Source organism: Passer domesticus, chromosome 3 (genome assembly GCF_036417665.1).
Source record: "Passer domesticus isolate bPasDom1 chromosome 3, bPasDom1.hap1, whole genome shotgun sequence".
Lineage (NCBI taxonomy): Eukaryota > Metazoa > Chordata > Aves > Passeriformes > Passeridae > Passer > Passer domesticus.
The window spans coordinates 104448424-104465632 of NC_087476.1; the positions used below are offsets into that span (position 1 = coordinate 104448424).

Here is a 17209-nt window from a genome sequence, read left to right on the forward strand (position 1 = left end):
AGCAAAGAAGCAATCCAGAGAATCTACAGGGGCTTCTCAAAATTCTGCACGTTGCTGCTGCTCTAGCAAAAGGTGTTCACCCAGTGTGCACCATCAGAACCATGAGGGACCAGTGTTAACCTGCTCCCTCCATGTCCCTGGGAAAGACCCTGGAGCACTCATAGAATCCCCCCAGTTGCTACTCTCAAGTCACCACAAAAGCTTCTACAAGAGCTTCTGAGCCATCTGCAGCAGAGAGTACAGAAAAAAAAAATCTGGATAAAAACTGGGGCCCAGGATGAAGGCAGAGCCAGGGAGCACCCTGGGGGCTGAATATCCAGAAGGGCTCTTCCCCAGAAGGGCTGAAGCTCTGCAGCTGTGTCTCATAACTGGATCCCAACCCCCATTTGCTTTGTGGCTTCTGCAAGGCCCTTAAAAGCCATATATGTTCCCAAGAGGTGATTCCCACATGGGGAACACTCCAGCAGCCTAGATCTCTTGCAGCAGTGTCTGGCTGCTGGGCAGACAGGTGTGACAAGAGTACAGAGAAAGGATGGTGGCAGTGAGAGCACATGCCCTTACCTCTTGCTTCATCAGACACTTGCCAAGCTCGGTGAGCTCTGCGTTGGCAGGGGGAGTCACCTCCGTGGCCATCGCCTCATCATCTGCAGAGCAAAGGCTGCACTGTGAATGTGGCCTCCCAAGGACTGGGGGGACACAAGGGGGCTGCAAGAACTAAGCTGGGAGCCAGGAGACAGCACACAGGATCAGTGTCCTGGCACAGCTTATCCAGAACACCTCTTTTCAAGCAAAAAGCACCCACCCTTTGTGGGACAGGAGGGGCATGCAACTGGCTACCTTCAGCTTTTGGGAAACTGTTCACATCCCCCTCTGCTGCTCATCCCACTTCTCAGAACCTTAAGAACCTTAAAAAACAGCTGTTCCAATATGCCACCTGTGAACCCTACAGCACATTCATTTCCAGGCTAGACTGGGTTTTTCCGTGGCCCCCAGGCACGCTGGGCAGGACAGAGCTGAAGGCTTCTTTCCAAACCTACATCCCTGACACAGGACTTCCAGCATCAGCCAGCCTCCCCCTCAAGAAACAGGAAAGGAACAGTGTTTGTGTACACCAAGGGCAGGAAAGGCAAAGGCAGGCATCTACTTACCATCTCCATCTACAGCAGCAGTAGTGTTCTGTTCAACACCTTTCTTAGAAACACAGCAAACAGCTGCAAAAACAGTTGCAGGTCAGAGGACCAGAAAAGGGAAGATGCTACTGCAGAACATGCAGAAATTATCCTACAGACTGATGGGCTCACAGCTGCTTCAGGCTCCCCCAGCTCTTACAGGGAACCTGAAGAACCAGAAAGCCAGTATAAAACTCAGGACTGCACTACCTGGGAGGCTGTAACACCCCACCCACAGAACCTTCCCACAGTGGAACCTGCTGCACAGTGCTTGCTTCCTACTACTGAGATCCAGGAATGTGCAAAACCATCTGAAGCCCATAACCACAGAAGAACACTGATTTAAAGCAAAAAGGCCAGTGAAGAAAGGAGGCAGAATATTGAGATCTGTAATCTGCATGGAATCAATTTCCCCAGCCTTCCTGTACAAAGCCACGCTGACACAAAAATTATGTTGGAGAAGGGGAACAGAAGGAAGGCTGCTTTGGGGGACGGACTCCTCCCTTATGTCTGGTTAGACACATGGCAACTGCCAGCAACAAAACTGCTCTACACTTGGCTTGTCCACAAATCCATGTCCCATACAAGGTTCCAAAGCACAGAATGGGAGAACCCAATTCCTTGCAGGACTGGATTCCTACAGGAATGGTGCCAAAACCATGGAGCCCTAAAAGCTAACGAATGGAAGAATATATCTTCTGAAGATTTCAAATTATGTCATGCTAGGTTTTAGCTAAGATTTTGGCAGGGCTGTCTCACATCTGCATTCTCATGGTTTTGTTATATACTACTGATGGTTACAATTAAGCTTTACTGCACATTGGGAAATTCTGTTGTCCACTCCAGGGAAAACTTCCCAAATATCTCAGGAGATATAATCTGATTTCACTTACTGGCAAGATCCATGACTTCTCGAGTCAGCAGCCTGACCAGCTGTTCCTCAAGCATCTCCTGAGACTCAGGGTTGTCATCTGCAGCATCATCCTCACTGAGGAGAACAGGTTTTAGTCTGACAGGAGCCAGTGTACCCTCCACCCAAACACATGGAATGAGTCACCCGCGTGTCTTCCAGCCCTTGCTGGCAGGGCTGTTCCTGGGCAAAGGGCCACATAAAAGACCCCATTTCCCTCTTTGTACCAAGGGGTGGAAGCTTACCAGAGCATGTTTCGCTGGTTGATCACCTGCCATTTCTGGGACAACCTCTGTTCAAGACAGAAGGAAAGATTAAATCTGGACACAATGCAAGGAGACCCAAGAAACATCTACTGGCAGAAGCACAAGAGCTTTAAATGCCAGGACTGATTTTGAACAGCAGCAAAACTGGTACCAAGTGTGCTGGAATTTGAATGAGCTGTCATGAAAATGAGAGGACATGGAAAAAAACCTATAAATAAGCCCAAAAACTATCAGGGCTGCAGGTTGAGGAGTTCATGTCCACAGGTTTGAACTCACAGCAAGGGGTGCTGTGCAACAGCCAGGGTTCAATGCACTTTAAAGCCCCCTCTAAACATCATCAAAATGATTAAGCATTGAGGCTCTGTCCTTGTCTCTGCTGGCTCTGTAGAGACAGACAGGGCTGCTACTGGCACTGAACAGGCACTGAACAAGCCATTTCTTACCATGTGCAAATAGGTAAAGAGTGGTCCCAGCATGGGGCAGACAAGGGTTTCGTAGTATTCTGCAGGGCAGGAAAGTACCAAGGGCTTCACAAACACACCTGCACAGACCAGTTAAGGAAGAGATCCAACACAGCCAGCTGTGCCCAAGGCAGCCCATTCCACTGGGAGGCCAAGGGACAGGCACTTGGAAGCTCACCTTCTCACAGCCCTGAATGAACAAGTGGCATCTCTACAGCAAGAACATCAGTTAATCAGCTCTTTCCCCTGACAGTTCAGCTGTGAAAGCTAAGGGTGCTTAGCACCTGCTTCCCAGCTGTGAGACTGAATGTCCAGCCCTGGAAAGCAGGTTGGGAAACCCACATGATCTCCCAGAGAAGCACATCCTAATGTCAAGCTCCTCACTATCCAAGCCTCCTTGCCTCTCAGAAGGCACTACTCACCTCTCACAGTGCCTCCAGAACCACACAAATCCTTTGCATTTATTCTGACCTCATGCACTGCTCGTTCTGCTCGTGCCCTCCTAGCATCATACCTCACCCACACCACGTGTATCCCTGTTTGTTTACCTCCTCAATCACCCTTTGTCTTGGCCATACAGAAAACTATGCAGGGTTTAAATTTATCTCTTCAGATAGCTGACGGAAGGATACGGAGCATGGGACGCAGTCTGTAATCAGGAATGTTGTTGAGGTTGTTGAAAGCAGAGCTGAGGAGCTGGGTGGCGAGACCCTCAACAGTGTAGAAATCCTGTTGCATGGAGGGGCCTGCATTTCCCAGGATGTGAAAACTTCAACCAAAAAAAAGTTAGTTACAAGTCTGCTAGTTAACAATGTCTCTGTTCTGCAAAGGCTACAAGTACTATCATATTGAGACTACACAGTTGTCAGGTGCCTAAACAAATCTCTAGAGGAATTTTAGCACAGTATCTCTGGGATACCTGCAGAGGGACAATGAATTAAGTATTTGAGCACTACAAGGTGCTTTGAAGTGCTGATGTACCCTGACCCATAATTAGAAGTGGCAAAAGAGACAAACTGGATCAGGATATCCGGTAAGCACTCCAGTCTGACTATCTAACTGCAGAAGAGTTCCCCATTTTGAGGTACTTTTTCCAGACTGTTCCATGTCTGTGTGGCAGGTTACAACCACTATATATATGCCACCACTGCAGCCTGTACTTGGATATTGCAGGAGACAGCTCACATCAAAAGTCTCCTCTAAAGGAAGTTAGGACCCCACAATAACCGAGTGCTCTGGCTGTGCAGGGCTGCACTGTGGTGAGAGATGTGGTGCTCTTACCAGTTGTCGTAGAGGGTACAGAAGAAGCCCTGCATCCTTTCTAAGACTGTTTTGTAAACAGGAGAGTCATAAAGCTCCAACAAAGGCTGAGGGAGGCCTGTGGGAAGGAATAAGCTTCAGTTACATTAATGAGAGAGCACAGTGCACCTTCAGAGCATGCTAGGCAGGCCCCAGCCAGCTTGACAGCAGCAAGGGAAGCTCTTGGCAAGTGCCAAATAGGAAGTGGTGCAGCAACCCTGGGGCAGAAAGTCAGAGGTCAGCCAGGTTCAAGTTGATTGTGCCCAGAGCAGAGGTGTTTCCACTGAGGTTGCTGTAGCTGCCTTATTTCTCTGAAGGAGAACTTACTTGAGCTATCAGAACCCAGTCAGCAGCAAAGCTGACAGTTGTTGCAGCTCCTCTAACAGCTCATCTCTTCAGGTTTGTACTCTCTGCCAGGACACAAGCTACTGTCAAACTATGATATTAAAGTTTAGAGCAGAGATCAAGGCCCTGCTGCTTTATGTGCAGGGGCTCACAGAGTTTTTAAAGTCACAGAAAACAGGTAAAGGAACCATGTTCTCATTTTATAGATAGGAAATGGAGAAAGAAAGACAAAGCAACTTCCCCAAAATATTTCACTGTCTGGTCATGATCCACACTTTATCCACGGGGCCACCCACTTCCGCTTGGCTGGAAAGGCTTCTGTGTTCACAAGCTCAAACCTGTTTTAAGAAGGCTCCAAAGGCCTCTTTCTACTATGCTGTCTAGAAACAAATGCGAGGGCCATGCTGCACAACTTGGCTCTTGCCCTCCAGCACAGGTCTTGGCATCAGCACTCGGGGCTCCTTCTCAGCACTAATTCTGCTCCAAGGCAGACAATTACAGCACCTTCCAGCCTTTGCAGCCTGAAATGCCATGTTGCAGAGACCACCACCAACCCACAAATGGGATAAGCAGTTTGGTAGCATACCCTTCAATGCATGCAAAAGAAACTAATGTGTCTGAGACCAGTAACTTATCTACATCTTAGTTTCAGCTGGTTCAAATCACACCTGAGCTGCAAATACTATGAAGAAGTTGGTCCTCCAGCCCTATTTCACTTCCACTGTTATGGAAAGATCACTAACTCAAATATTTCTAAGAACACATTCCTCCTGAAGAGAAACCTCTTACCTAGAATGGCATTCTTCTCCACCTCCAGCATGTCCAAGGCCTTTGCAAATGTATCCCCCAGCCTAGCCACCATCTCTGGCATGTAGAGGTTGTTGTGAGTCCTGAAACAGAAGAGCACTTGGTTTATACTCATATAAATCAATCCCTTTTCGCCCTTGACAGTGGAATCCTCTCCTTCAGCTTGTGGACAGCTCTTCTGAGGCAGATGATAAGGAAGGTGAGACCACGCACATGTGCATGGGATCCCCCTTCCCCACCTGCAAAAATACTGGGGAAGCTGACCCAACAGAGACATGGAGTGACTCCACCTCATGTCCTGAATCTCCTGGCTGCCCCTTCCGCTTATTTCAGTTCATCCCACCCCTTGCGAGCACCAGCAGTAAAAACCCCCAGCAATTCTCCAGATGATGCTGGGAACAACTTATTAGCTTGGCCAAAGGGATCAGAGAATGTATTTCTAAAACTGACAAGACATGGATTCTTTCATCTCAAAAGATCTTCTGCACCTAAGACCCCCGCAGAAGGAGGGGCTGTTTCAGCTCCCAAATACACACACTGCCCCTCAGGGATGGGTCAGTCCCCAGAATGGCAGGTGGCATTGGAGAGACTCTAGTGAGAACATCAGTCCAATCAGATGTTACTCATGGCAGGCACAAGTGCCCCTGGACAACACATCCAGCTGGGAGCAGTTCTGCATCACAGCAAGTGGCCACTGTCAGCTCTCTGCAAGGGACACCAATGCAGCCATGGGTGGCTGGTTCTTGCCATCCAGGCCAAAATGGGTCCTCTCTCTTAGCCAGGGCACTGACACTCACAGCTGGACTTGGCAGGGGTGTCTCTCTCACCTACCTCTCTCCTTTGAGACCTCAGACCTCCACTCTGGGTGTCGCCAGCTGCACACAGCACAAATCCTGCAGCCTCCTCCAAAACTGCAATGCCATTGTACCTGCTGCTAGAGGTGATCAAGGGCAACTCAGTATCTCCCCCTCGAGCAGCATTTCCCAAAGCAGGGGGTACATGGGAATGGCTGGGGGAAGGGAGGGTGGACAGACCTCAGGATGTTCTTCAGAGTCTCAGCTTTCACTGAGTAGTGATTATTGTAGTAATAATTGTTTTTTGTTTGTTTTTTTTTTTTTTAAAAGGCTACGTTCATAATTCTGGCAACCGTGATGCACTGATGTCTGCCTGCATTTGCAGAAAGCTTCAAAACAGCAACTAGCCTGTTTCTCTCTGCAAGTGTTAAATACTTCCCTGCTCACTGCACATGAAGAAGGCAAGTATGTGAACTTCATGAGAATGAGTCATTAAGAAGCCATTTCTGTAGCTCTTACTCTCATTCTGGGCCGGATCTAACACCATGCAACAGGCCTCAAAGGGGCACAAGCTGATTCTGCTTTGCCAAGAAGGGCCAGGGAACAGCCCAGCTTCCACACAGTTAATGCTGCCCCACTGACTCAAAAAGCTGTACATTTCTGCTGGAGGCTACCCTGAAACCTAGCCATTAAAATAATCTCTTGTATGTCTCCTGTCCACTCCATGTGCTGGCTTTGCCTCACACTGGGCAGAAGGCCAGTGGGGCACAAGCAGGGACTGTGGAATTGCGAAGGTGAATTTTGCAATTCCACAGTGCACTAATTCCAGCAGGACAGGCCAGACAGTCATATCCTGAATGTGTGCTCATGGTCCTTAGTTGTTTCAGAGTCCTTGAAGCATTTTCTTAAGTCTGAGAGCTGGGAGGCAGATGTTCACTTACAGGGCATGGAATGGAGAGAGAATGGCCAATCACCCACTCCCTATGGGAGTTAAAAAGGCATCCAACAGCCCTCATGTATGATGATGCAGCCTCTAGCCATGTTCCAGCTGAGACTTATCAGCACTCCTGGGCACCCCACACACAGCAAAACGAAGAAAAACTGATTTTGAGAGACATTTATGCTTTAGAAAAGACAAGCAAAGGATATGGCAGAACTTGGGGAATTTTCAGTGATGGTCACAGCTCTGCTAGAAAGAGTATCTGCTGCCTAGAGAGCACAGCTTGTAAACCAGAAGATGAGTCCTTTAGCACAGTCCATGACTTAAGAATCTTCTACAATGAAAATGCCTACAGCATCCATCTCTACCCAAGAATTCTTTCACCAGAATTAATGCTTTGGCAATGTCAGCATCTCATCATCAGGAGTTCCAAAAAAGCCTTTGTCTAAGCAAAGCATTTGCTGAGCATGAGCACTTAATTTGCAACAAAACACGAGCAAAATCCCAGCACAATAAAGGCTCTGCACCAATTAGGTCATGCAGCTACTGACTGCAGAAATGCACCAAGGTGGCTGAAAATCATGATTTGGGTTTAAATTCAGGAGTGAACATTTTAAGTCAGAAGCTAAAAAACACCTAAATGAAATGAGGTGCCACAGAGGACAGGAGAATCATTACTCTGAAAACTGCAAGCAGTGGTTAATAAAGCAACCTCAAAATAATTCATTTAACACAGCCACCAACACAGAGACAAATACAGGCAGGCACAATAAGATGCCACTCAAAACTGCCTTATTTTTCCATTACCTGGACTACCTCATTCTTCTCAGTTCTTTGATCTCACCCATGACCTATCTTCAAGCTACTTACCACCCTGGCAAAGGCCCAATGGCTTAACAGCTTCACTGCTTCTGTCTGCTAACCCAGCAGCAGAATGCCACACACTTTCCACAGAGCAGCAGTCCCTGCTCAGCAGGATCCATGCTACTGCTACTTGCACATCTGCACACAAATAAACCAACACAGCCTGCAGGGACTTCCATGCTCTGCTGCATGTGGTCAACACTGGATGTTGCTTATCCATAGAGAGCTGCCTAATGGCACAGATCTCAGAGAAGCATCCATCCCCAGGTAGTAATGTAACTATGTCCCTGAAGGCATCCTAAACACAGACAGCCTTCCTGCCAGGCAGCCTTCCTCATATCCCCAAACCTCCTGCCTGCTGACAGGTGGCTACACATTCCATATTTTCCTGTGTGATCCATATTAAATAGGGCCTGAGGAAGACATACATGGAAAAGGCACGTGAAGTCAGCAAAGGACACAACAGGAGCTCCACAGCACAAGATCCAGTTTTGCCAAAAAGACTTAAGTATCATCATCAACCCCTGCACTGAACAACTAGGAGCTTGCAGTTATCAAACAGAGGCTGATATATCCAACAGCAGCAATGGAAAAATATGAAGCATAAAGATCCACTGTTCTTAATACATCATTCATTAGTTCTTGTTGGAGCATCCAGCCTTAAGAAAAGCCCAGATGTGTCTGAGTGAAGTACAGGCTTCTCCATGTATGTTACTACCATGTATACAGAAAATATTTCGGCCAGCAGGTGAGGTGCTTGAACAACATAGACACATTATCTCAAAAAAAGCCCAAACCAGCCTTCCTTTACATCCTGGACAGAGAGCATAGCTAATGTGTTCTCTTGGAGGTGGTAAAAGCCAGGCACAGAGTTTCTGCTTCTTCACAGAAGTGAAGCAGTGACAGAAGTTGGACGACAGTTCCCTAAGCTTGTCATAACACAAGTGATTTTACTGAGGCACAAGTAGGAACAGTGACTGCATGAGGAAAAAGTGTCTGTTGCAGCCTGTTCAGACCTTGGGCACTGGTTGAGTTGGTCTCACACAATATGGCATGTGACAGGCACTGGAAGAAATGGCATGAGCCTACTACTACTCAGGGCAACTCTAGCTAACCTCTCCCAAAAGGTCATCAATTGATCTTCACCCTTCCAGGATAACAGGCAAAAACACTTCAAGCACAATTCTGTATGTCTACCTGGTCACTGGCCAAAGTACCACACATTGTGCTACAGAGTTTAGTGATGAGAAACACTGCCAGCATGGGCCAAGATAGCATGTGCTTGTCCCAACAGTCCAGCATGTGCTTCTCTCTGGAAGCAGCACATTCCTGAGCTTAGGGACTACTAAACATACTTGACTCGACAGAGCTCAGGTAACAGGGCCTCTTCCCTTACAAACACAGGAGATGAAAAATCTAAGTGGATCTGAAAATGCTCTTTCTCAAAAGGCCCCTGCCAGGGACAGAGCAACAAGTTTTCAAGTATGTAAAAACAAAGGAGAAGAGAGACTTCTCCTCTGTAATTCTGGGAACTGTGTCCTTCGGATTTCCCTTTTCTGCCTTCTCTTGCTCCCTCCCCTGGTGCCCCAGACCTACACACCCCTGGTGACATGCAGAGAGGCACTGCATGGTAGCAACAGGCTGAGAGTATGCATCCACTGATTTCAAGAGCAAACAGTGCTTCAGGAGGCTGCTGCTCATGGTCAGCCAAGCCAGTTTAATTTAACACTGAAGAGAGAACAATGTGAATGGGATGCGATGAGAGCTGGGACTGCCCTGGTGGTGACGGGAGAGGTGGCCTTGTAGGGGCTGAGGGCAGAGCAGAGAGTTAGCTGAGAAATCATTAACTGGGTGGCAGAACTACAGCAGTGGAGGTGGAGGAGGCAGCACCAGCACAAGCTCCCATTAGCTTTGATGGCCTCTTGCAGGCCAGGCCAATGAACATTCGAAGGCTCCAGTTTGCACAGTGCCATTCCCCACTGTGAACAGCCAGGAACAGTACTTGGGCACCAGCCCATACTCCCACTGGGCAAACCATGCTCTGAGCATTCCACACATTTATCACAGTTTGGCTTTCAGAAATTTATAAGCCAGCATAAATTATTTCAAATCAACTCGACCCACCTTATGAGAGCAAGTAAATTGTCAAAAAGCTTCAGGACCTGCTCAGTGCAGGGATTACGGTACATTGGAGTTCCGCTGGGCAGGTATCCCAAAAAGAATCCTCCAGCTTTTGCCTCTTCAGTAGCAGCAGGCCAACGAGCTCGTTTCACAACTCCCAGAATAGTGTAAACACAAAAGCTTATCTGCAGCGAGAGATGTGGAGAAAGCATTTCTTAGCCAGATCACAGTCTGAATCAACAGGTTTTCAGAGAAACATGTCATCATCCCACCTCAAAGGGAATGTTCCACAGTGAGCCTAACCTGGTGATAGGAACAAACTCTGGTGAGTTTGCTGCCAGGAAAATGCAGCAAATGATCATGCCATATTCCATCACCTTCAGAGAGCCCTGGCCATGGCAGGATTCACTAGCAATTCACCGCCTGGTTTAGAAAGCACAATTCACTTGCCACATTTCTAAAAATCGTGTAAATCAATTGCTTCCCCAAAACCAAACTCTATCATAAACAAAGAGGAGGAAACAGCGTGCTTCACTCTGATAAATAATGTTGTTTTGCATGGCCTGCATGCTCCTTACTGTAGCCTAAAGAGCAAAGGCCAGCCTGTTATTCTGCAGTCTAAAGAAGTACGTGATCAGGAGACGTCGTGTGCAATCACAGGAGACATGGGGATGGAAGGAGGCAGGTCTCTTTCACTGACAATTACACCTCCCCTGGTAATGATACTCACTCTAGACCGGTTCAGGCCACTAGGATCTTCCAAGACTGGATCAGCATTTTTGCTGTCTGCACCCACGTAGGATATAAAGGCTTCGGGATCTGAGAGGACTCTGTCAGCAGCAAATGACAGCAGTGGGATTATTGTTTGTACCAGAGAATTTAAGCAGAGCTTTGCACTGCCAATGAACACCTCACAAATACAGAGCAGGCCAGAGAGGCTAGGCAGCACTCCATCCTGTACATGGGAACATGCTTAAAAGGCATCAGAGATATGTACACTCCCCAAACATTATCAGCTCTCTTGGGCTGTGGGGATCTGAAAGATTCAAATCTCTGATGAAGACAGCCCTGCTGGGAAAACTCTTGAGCATGCCCAGCTACCCAGAGCTGCAAGACATCTCAGTTTTAGTAAGAACTCAGCTTCTTACCTCCTCCTGGGGATGAGCAAGGATGTCTTTTATTTCTTATTTTCTGCAAATGCTTTGAGCATGCTGGGGAATGTTCCTTCATTACCTTAAGCAACTCTTACCCAGAAATTTTCAGCAAACAGCATTTAGTCTCCTGCCAGTTTCTGAACTCTAGGAGAACTATTATCACAATGACTGCCCACAGCACAGGAGGTCAAGAGGCAGACCATCACCCTCCTATGGTTTGTGTGTTTCCTTACTGGGCATGGCATTACCTCCTCAACACCTGCAGCTCAAAGTTGGAGAAGAAATGACCAACAGAAAGAAAAATAACCCATACCTCTGCATCTCTGGGGAGAGCCACAAGCCAGCCACAGGAGCCATGAGCTCCTCCAGGAAAGCCTTCTGTCGCTCATAGTCCTTGAACTGGTTGCTGATGAGGACAAGGGCCTCCATAAGAGCACACTTCTCCATCTGTGTCAGAAGTAGCTCATTTGACAGCAGCTGTTTCACGTGGTTGTACAACATCTCAAAGTTTGGCTAGAAAACACATCCAAGTGGAAAAGCATCATGCATGTGGTATGGAGGAAGGCCACTGGGGGAGGTAGAGAAGGGATGTACTGTACAGCTAGAGGAGCATGTCTATTACCTTTTCTCAACATTGCCATCTCCTCCTCACACTCAAATTTCTCTGCATGTTCAGTCTAAGAGAACTTTAATTTTTCCCTACCCCTCTATCATTATCCTGCATCCACTTTACTTTAACTCTCCAGAGTGAATGACATAAGAGGCAATCTCTCCATAGGAAGTTATATCCCTTAAAGCAGTGTCACACCTCAAAACAGTTCTGGTGCTTTTATTTGCTAACAGAAAGCACCTTGCTTCTTTGGGCAGATTTAGGATTCTTCCACCGCTTTGATTATGGTAAGTAACAATTCATATGGTCACCATGAGTGCCACAGGAATTCTTGTGTTTCTTCCCTTCCTTCCCCAGGTGCCACCACATCTACCCATAGTTTTGTACAAACATTAGCAATCATCCTCTTCAGCAAAGTCCTCTGAACATCTTTTGGGGCAGCTCTGGGTCCTTGGCTCTTCTAGTGGGGATGTTTGGTTGGCCATGGGAAAGAGACAGCTATAGCTCAAGGACCAATAAAGTGAACAAAAACTAACCCATTAGTTCTTAGCATCAATTACAGAATGCAGACTAGAACCTCCAAATTGCCTTAATTAACATCCTTTAAAAATGTCTTTGTTTAAACTGGCAATGTCCTACGGTCCTCCCATAATCCTAGGTCCCACTCCACAGAAACATATCTAAAGAATGTTGCATGCAGAGACTGTTTACTTCAGAAAAAAAAAACCACAGCTCATGGAATTTAAATGTATTTGTCTTCTAATCTCCTCAAGCTCATCCAGAAAAAAATACTCTCATTTTCCTCCTATATTCTGTTAAGTAACAGAAGAAAATCTAGTGATTAGCTATGCTAGTGTCTTCAGCTAAGGAATTAACCTGAGACCAGCACAGGTGATAACATGGACATTCTGCAAACATTCCCATAAAACCAAGGCAGTGCTGCTTGTACCCTCCTCATCATCCCTTTTACATTTAACCCACCAATCTACAATTCAACTCCTCAGGCAGAAAATTTTTCAGCTGGTAAGAAAAGAGGTACAGGGAATGATACTTTGCCATTTGTGCTGCAGGAATGTCTCCTACAAAGAAAGCAGAGACTGTAGCCAAGGAAGCTGAAGATCCCACAAAATCCCACTGAAACTGAGGCAAGACTCTTCATGGCAGTTGCATTTACATACCAGGACAAGCTGAGGGTAATCCCGGCACATCTTTATGATTGAGGAGCATGCATGCCTTCTCACATTCTTCACTGCTCGAGTTCTAGGAGCCTGGACAGACACAACAAACTTCAGTGCAATAAAACAAAAGTTCAGCCAAACGCAAGGTATCTTCAAGAGACAAGTTCATTATATATAGATTTCTGCACTGTTGAGCACAGATCAAAAAAACATCTCCATGCTCCCCTGCTCCCTCCAAACAATCATGCAGCAACCAAATTTCCTCTGAAGCAGTAGTGAACTCAAGGAGTCCATGTTCAAACAAGCTGTACTTCAGGAGTGGGGATGCCATAGCTCTTACTCACTACTGCAAGACTCCAGGCTCTCCCTAGGTAACTGGCAGGTTTAAAGTCATCCTTCAGAGCCATTTATACCAAGTACTGAAATAATACCCACAGCTAATGAAGGGATTTCACTCTCAGGAAGGCTAGCACTGACTGGGGAACTAAGTGTACTGGCCCTGGAGCACACCTCCAGCCTTTTAAGCTTGTGAGCCAAAGCTTAGTAGGCTATGTCAACCACAGAGATCAGCAATATCTAGACCCCCCAGCTTCTTCAGGAGCACAGCTATACTTGAGAAGCCAACTTCAGCAGTCTTCAGACTCAGGATGCTCTCTCCACTAGAACAGGATCTGATCCAACTGTTATAGCTCATTAGTAGATAATAATTTGGACATACCTTACTTTCTTCTACAACTTCAAAGGTAACTGAAGCAAACAGCTGTGAGAAAAGGGAGGAAAAATAAAAAAAAAAGTATAATTTGTTAATACTTAGAACTTATGTCTCTTTGAGCTCAGGGAATAGGTAATAAAGATTTTAATGCAATTTCACTGAAGAAGCCCTGAGTGAGCTGAAAGATGAATCATCAATACAGTGATGCCTTGACATAAAACATGCCCAGAGCATGTAATTGATACTAAGATTTAAGGCTGAAAACTCAAAATTTGGATTAATTGACATTACTCTTCTTGTGAGAAGCCTCAGTCTCGGTTTCTCCCATCTTTAACATGAAGGACAGTCCTTCCCTGACAGCAACATAAGAGGATTGACTCCTGCAGTTTAGTCCAAGTGCCCTGCACCACAAAAAGCTGATGTGATTTTAGCAGGGTCTGCATGTACCTACCTTGGAAAGTACTTGGGGGAGGTATTCTGGTCGGTAAGTGACAAATGGAAAGAGAGCAGAGACATTGGTGAGCACACAGGACAGGATGAGAGGATCTTTTGTTTCAAAATTAAGGACAAGCTGCAGCAGATCTATGCCATCATTCACAGGGATTTCCTACAAAGGTAGCAAAAAGAAAGGAAAGAAAAAGGGAGGCAACACTCAGTACTTCAACCTGTAGTATACTTCCTACAAAACCTGGGAAAAAGGCTGAGGCAAAAAATAGCAGCATTGCCACTGCTGATAGCATAGTCTTGAGACATCAGTCTCTAGTCCCCATACTATTGCTTGCACCTCTGGGAAAGGCAAATTTCCTCTCTCAGTCTGGCTCCCAATTCTCCTCTTGACACTGTCAACAGATTTCAAGCTTAACCAACTGTATTGACCTATATAATTAGTCCAGTGTGATTAGACTGATGAGTACATGAGCAGCTTAATCTAATAAAAAATCAAGTCAGTCTACATCAAACTGATCCTTCTGATTAGCCTGCTGTTGAACAAAAGAGACAGAAAATGCTTCTGATCTCCTACTCTCTGGGCACAGTTCCTCTCATTTAGTTAGAAATAATAATTAAAAAAATCTAATAAGAGGATAATTAAATATGCTTAAAGAAAAATTTCTTGAGTTATCTCTTCTTCTCTAGCAAGGCACTTTGTAAAAGCATGTCACCTGAGCACTCTCCTGTGACTTCTCATCCCGTAGTGTCCAAAACTAAGACACGCCAGTATGAGTTTGGTGTCATCAAAAGAAGGGTCATTATTCCTCATGAGAATGGCTCACCAAACAGTCTGGGTTTTGCACAGGGGTCACCAGTTACTACAAACTGCTCAAGGATAACAAAACTGCAAAAACCCACTGGTGTCGACCCAGGAGAAGGCAGGAGCATGGGATACACATACATCTTTATCCATGGTTCGAAACACCTGGCTGATGACGCTCTCGGAGAAGAAGGTCATGGCATCCCACTGCGCAAAGGATGGAGAGAAGATGGAGCAGAGACCTTCGCCTGTCTTAGCTGAAAGGAAGAGAACATTGGAGCTCTCACCACGCTCCTCAACAGCAGCCTGGTAAGTTCCTGTGCTGCAACACCTTAGCACTCACAAGTATTTTAAGCACACAGCTCTCCCTGCAGATGCCTGGCAGGGATGCACTGGGAGCAATTACGGTTATCCTGTGTGATTTCCTTAATTCAAGTGAAGGCTCCTGAGGCATAACTCTTTGAGGTACTGTGCAGAGCCATATGAACAGAGCACAGAAGGGAAAAGAAGGGAGACCACATGCCCAGACTCAGCACTGCAGGCAAGACTGCCCTCAATGTGACTTTGCAGAGCACCAAGCAGCCTTCCTGCAGAGCAGGGAAAGCAGAGTGAATGACAAGGAATTTGCCAGGTAGGCATAACTTCCCTAACAAAAGTAATAAGTATGTTACAAAGATAAAATGGCCCAAATAATTGTAAAATTGTATCAGAGGAACGGCTGTACCTGTTCTGCAGAGAGATTTGGGGGAAGGAAAGGAGGAGCCAGGGGCTTTACATTACTTATTCAATTTGTAGACTCCAAAGGGATAAATTAGGGAAGGAGTGGGTTTGACTTGGTTTTGCTTTTAACTTGCAAAAACCCTAAAATCCTGAAAATCTAGCATGGAGTCTTGGCTACCACTTAAAAATTTCCAACAACATCAACAAAAAAAAGGCCAAGAAATTTTTTCTTGGCTTTAATTAAAAACCAAATCCCATATCCCTCATTTTTTTCAGGCAACCTACAGTTTGTGGGTCCAGTATCAAGAGGAGCTGTGAGTTGGTACTTCAGCCATTCACCAGCCATTTGGAAGCCAGTGAGAGGGTCCAGACGACAAGCCATCCTCATCACCTCTCCTTGCTGGGCTCGGAAAGCTGCAGGGAAAAATCACACATCCAGAAACCAGCTGAGGCTGCAAATTTTGGAACATTATGGACTTCTGCTTTGGCAATAGCTGTGTAGTGGGCACAGATACAGAACCAGTAAAGCAGGTAGAACAGGATGGGCAATTTTTGAGGTGATTTAAGTGGACTAAAAAATGGCACACTGATATTAAAAAAATTACAGTTAAAATACAGTATGAATTATGAAAATCTATGCTGATGCTTTTTCCTGGTCTTAAAAAATTGAGAGCCAGACACAGTTAAAGGATAAGGGGTTTCTACCTCGGTATTTTAATCAGGATCCTTATTGGTGCACAACTTTGCCAAGGTGCATTGTGGCACCTTTTACCTTACCAAGGTAAAAATCCCTTATCCCTCAACCATGTCTGGCTCTCAATTTTTTAAGACCAGGAAAAGGCATCAATGCTAAACCAGATTTACTACAATTAAGCCTCAATTCTTCACTTAAAATATGCTTCAAACTATAAACATTTGCTGCTTACAGAGCATCTTGGGATAATGAGATTAAATACCAGCATTACATTACCATCACTTCCTTTAGCTAAACACTTTTCCTAGATTATTCAACTAATGACAAACAAACTTTATCTCAAAACCAAGTTGCCTTGTTTTCAATTTCAAAGATACTAAAAACAAAGTACAGAACAGGATTTTGACTTGTTCCAAAATATTCCAGTGCATGACCCCACAAAGAATCAGCTCTGCTGACTACACAAATGCAACTTGTAAAACTATCTAGTAAGCAATAAAAATGCAACAATTAAAATCTTCAGACATAAATGTAAAATGTAAAAATGTATGTAATTTATTCAATGTATCCTCCCACCCACCAAGTTAGTATCAAATTACACCGGCCAGCGAGAACCAACTTCAATTTTGGGAACAAAAATACAAGATAAAAGAAAAAGTAAAATCGTTGATATCCAGTGCTGGTTTAAGATCTTTATTAAATTAGGCTATTTTACTTGCTCAACTCTAGCTACTGGTACTAACCAGAAGCTTCCTACCAGGACCAAGACAGATTCTCTTTCTGGAATGACATCTAAAGTCTTTTGTAAGCTGCCTTTCTCTCCTAACCTAAGCATGACTAGAGGCTGTTTGATTTCCTCCTCTAGGTGACCAAAAGTCACATTTGCTTTGACACCAGAATGCTATTAGGCCATCTA

The 17209-nt window shown here is 45.6% G+C and overlaps 1 protein-coding gene across 2 annotated transcripts in view; it reads right to left on the reverse strand.

Annotated features, from left to right (window-relative positions):
• The window catches only part of XPO5 (exportin 5), a 28849-nt gene that overhangs the window by 3073 nt on the left and 8567 nt on the right, over nucleotides 1-17209 (reverse strand). For both annotated transcript variants that reach the window (XM_064414839.1, XM_064414838.1), the window contains 16 exons: nucleotides 15885-16013; nucleotides 15021-15136; nucleotides 14082-14237; nucleotides 13637-13678; nucleotides 12919-13008; nucleotides 11444-11643; nucleotides 10707-10806; nucleotides 9980-10161; nucleotides 5240-5340; nucleotides 4088-4184; nucleotides 3439-3575; nucleotides 2789-2886; nucleotides 2325-2371; nucleotides 2063-2157; nucleotides 1149-1211; nucleotides 562-644 (listed from right to left, as the gene is read on the reverse strand). In XM_064414839.1, coding sequence (XP_064270909.1) covers nucleotides 562-644; nucleotides 1149-1211; nucleotides 2063-2157; nucleotides 2325-2371; nucleotides 2789-2886; nucleotides 3439-3575; nucleotides 4088-4184; nucleotides 5240-5340; nucleotides 9980-10161; nucleotides 10707-10806; nucleotides 11444-11643; nucleotides 12919-13008; nucleotides 13637-13678; nucleotides 14082-14237; nucleotides 15021-15136; nucleotides 15885-16013 — 1736 coding nt within the window. The remainder of the gene's footprint in view (nucleotides 1-561; nucleotides 645-1148; nucleotides 1212-2062; nucleotides 2158-2324; nucleotides 2372-2788; nucleotides 2887-3438; nucleotides 3576-4087; nucleotides 4185-5239; nucleotides 5341-9979; nucleotides 10162-10706; nucleotides 10807-11443; nucleotides 11644-12918; nucleotides 13009-13636; nucleotides 13679-14081; nucleotides 14238-15020; nucleotides 15137-15884; nucleotides 16014-17209) is intronic.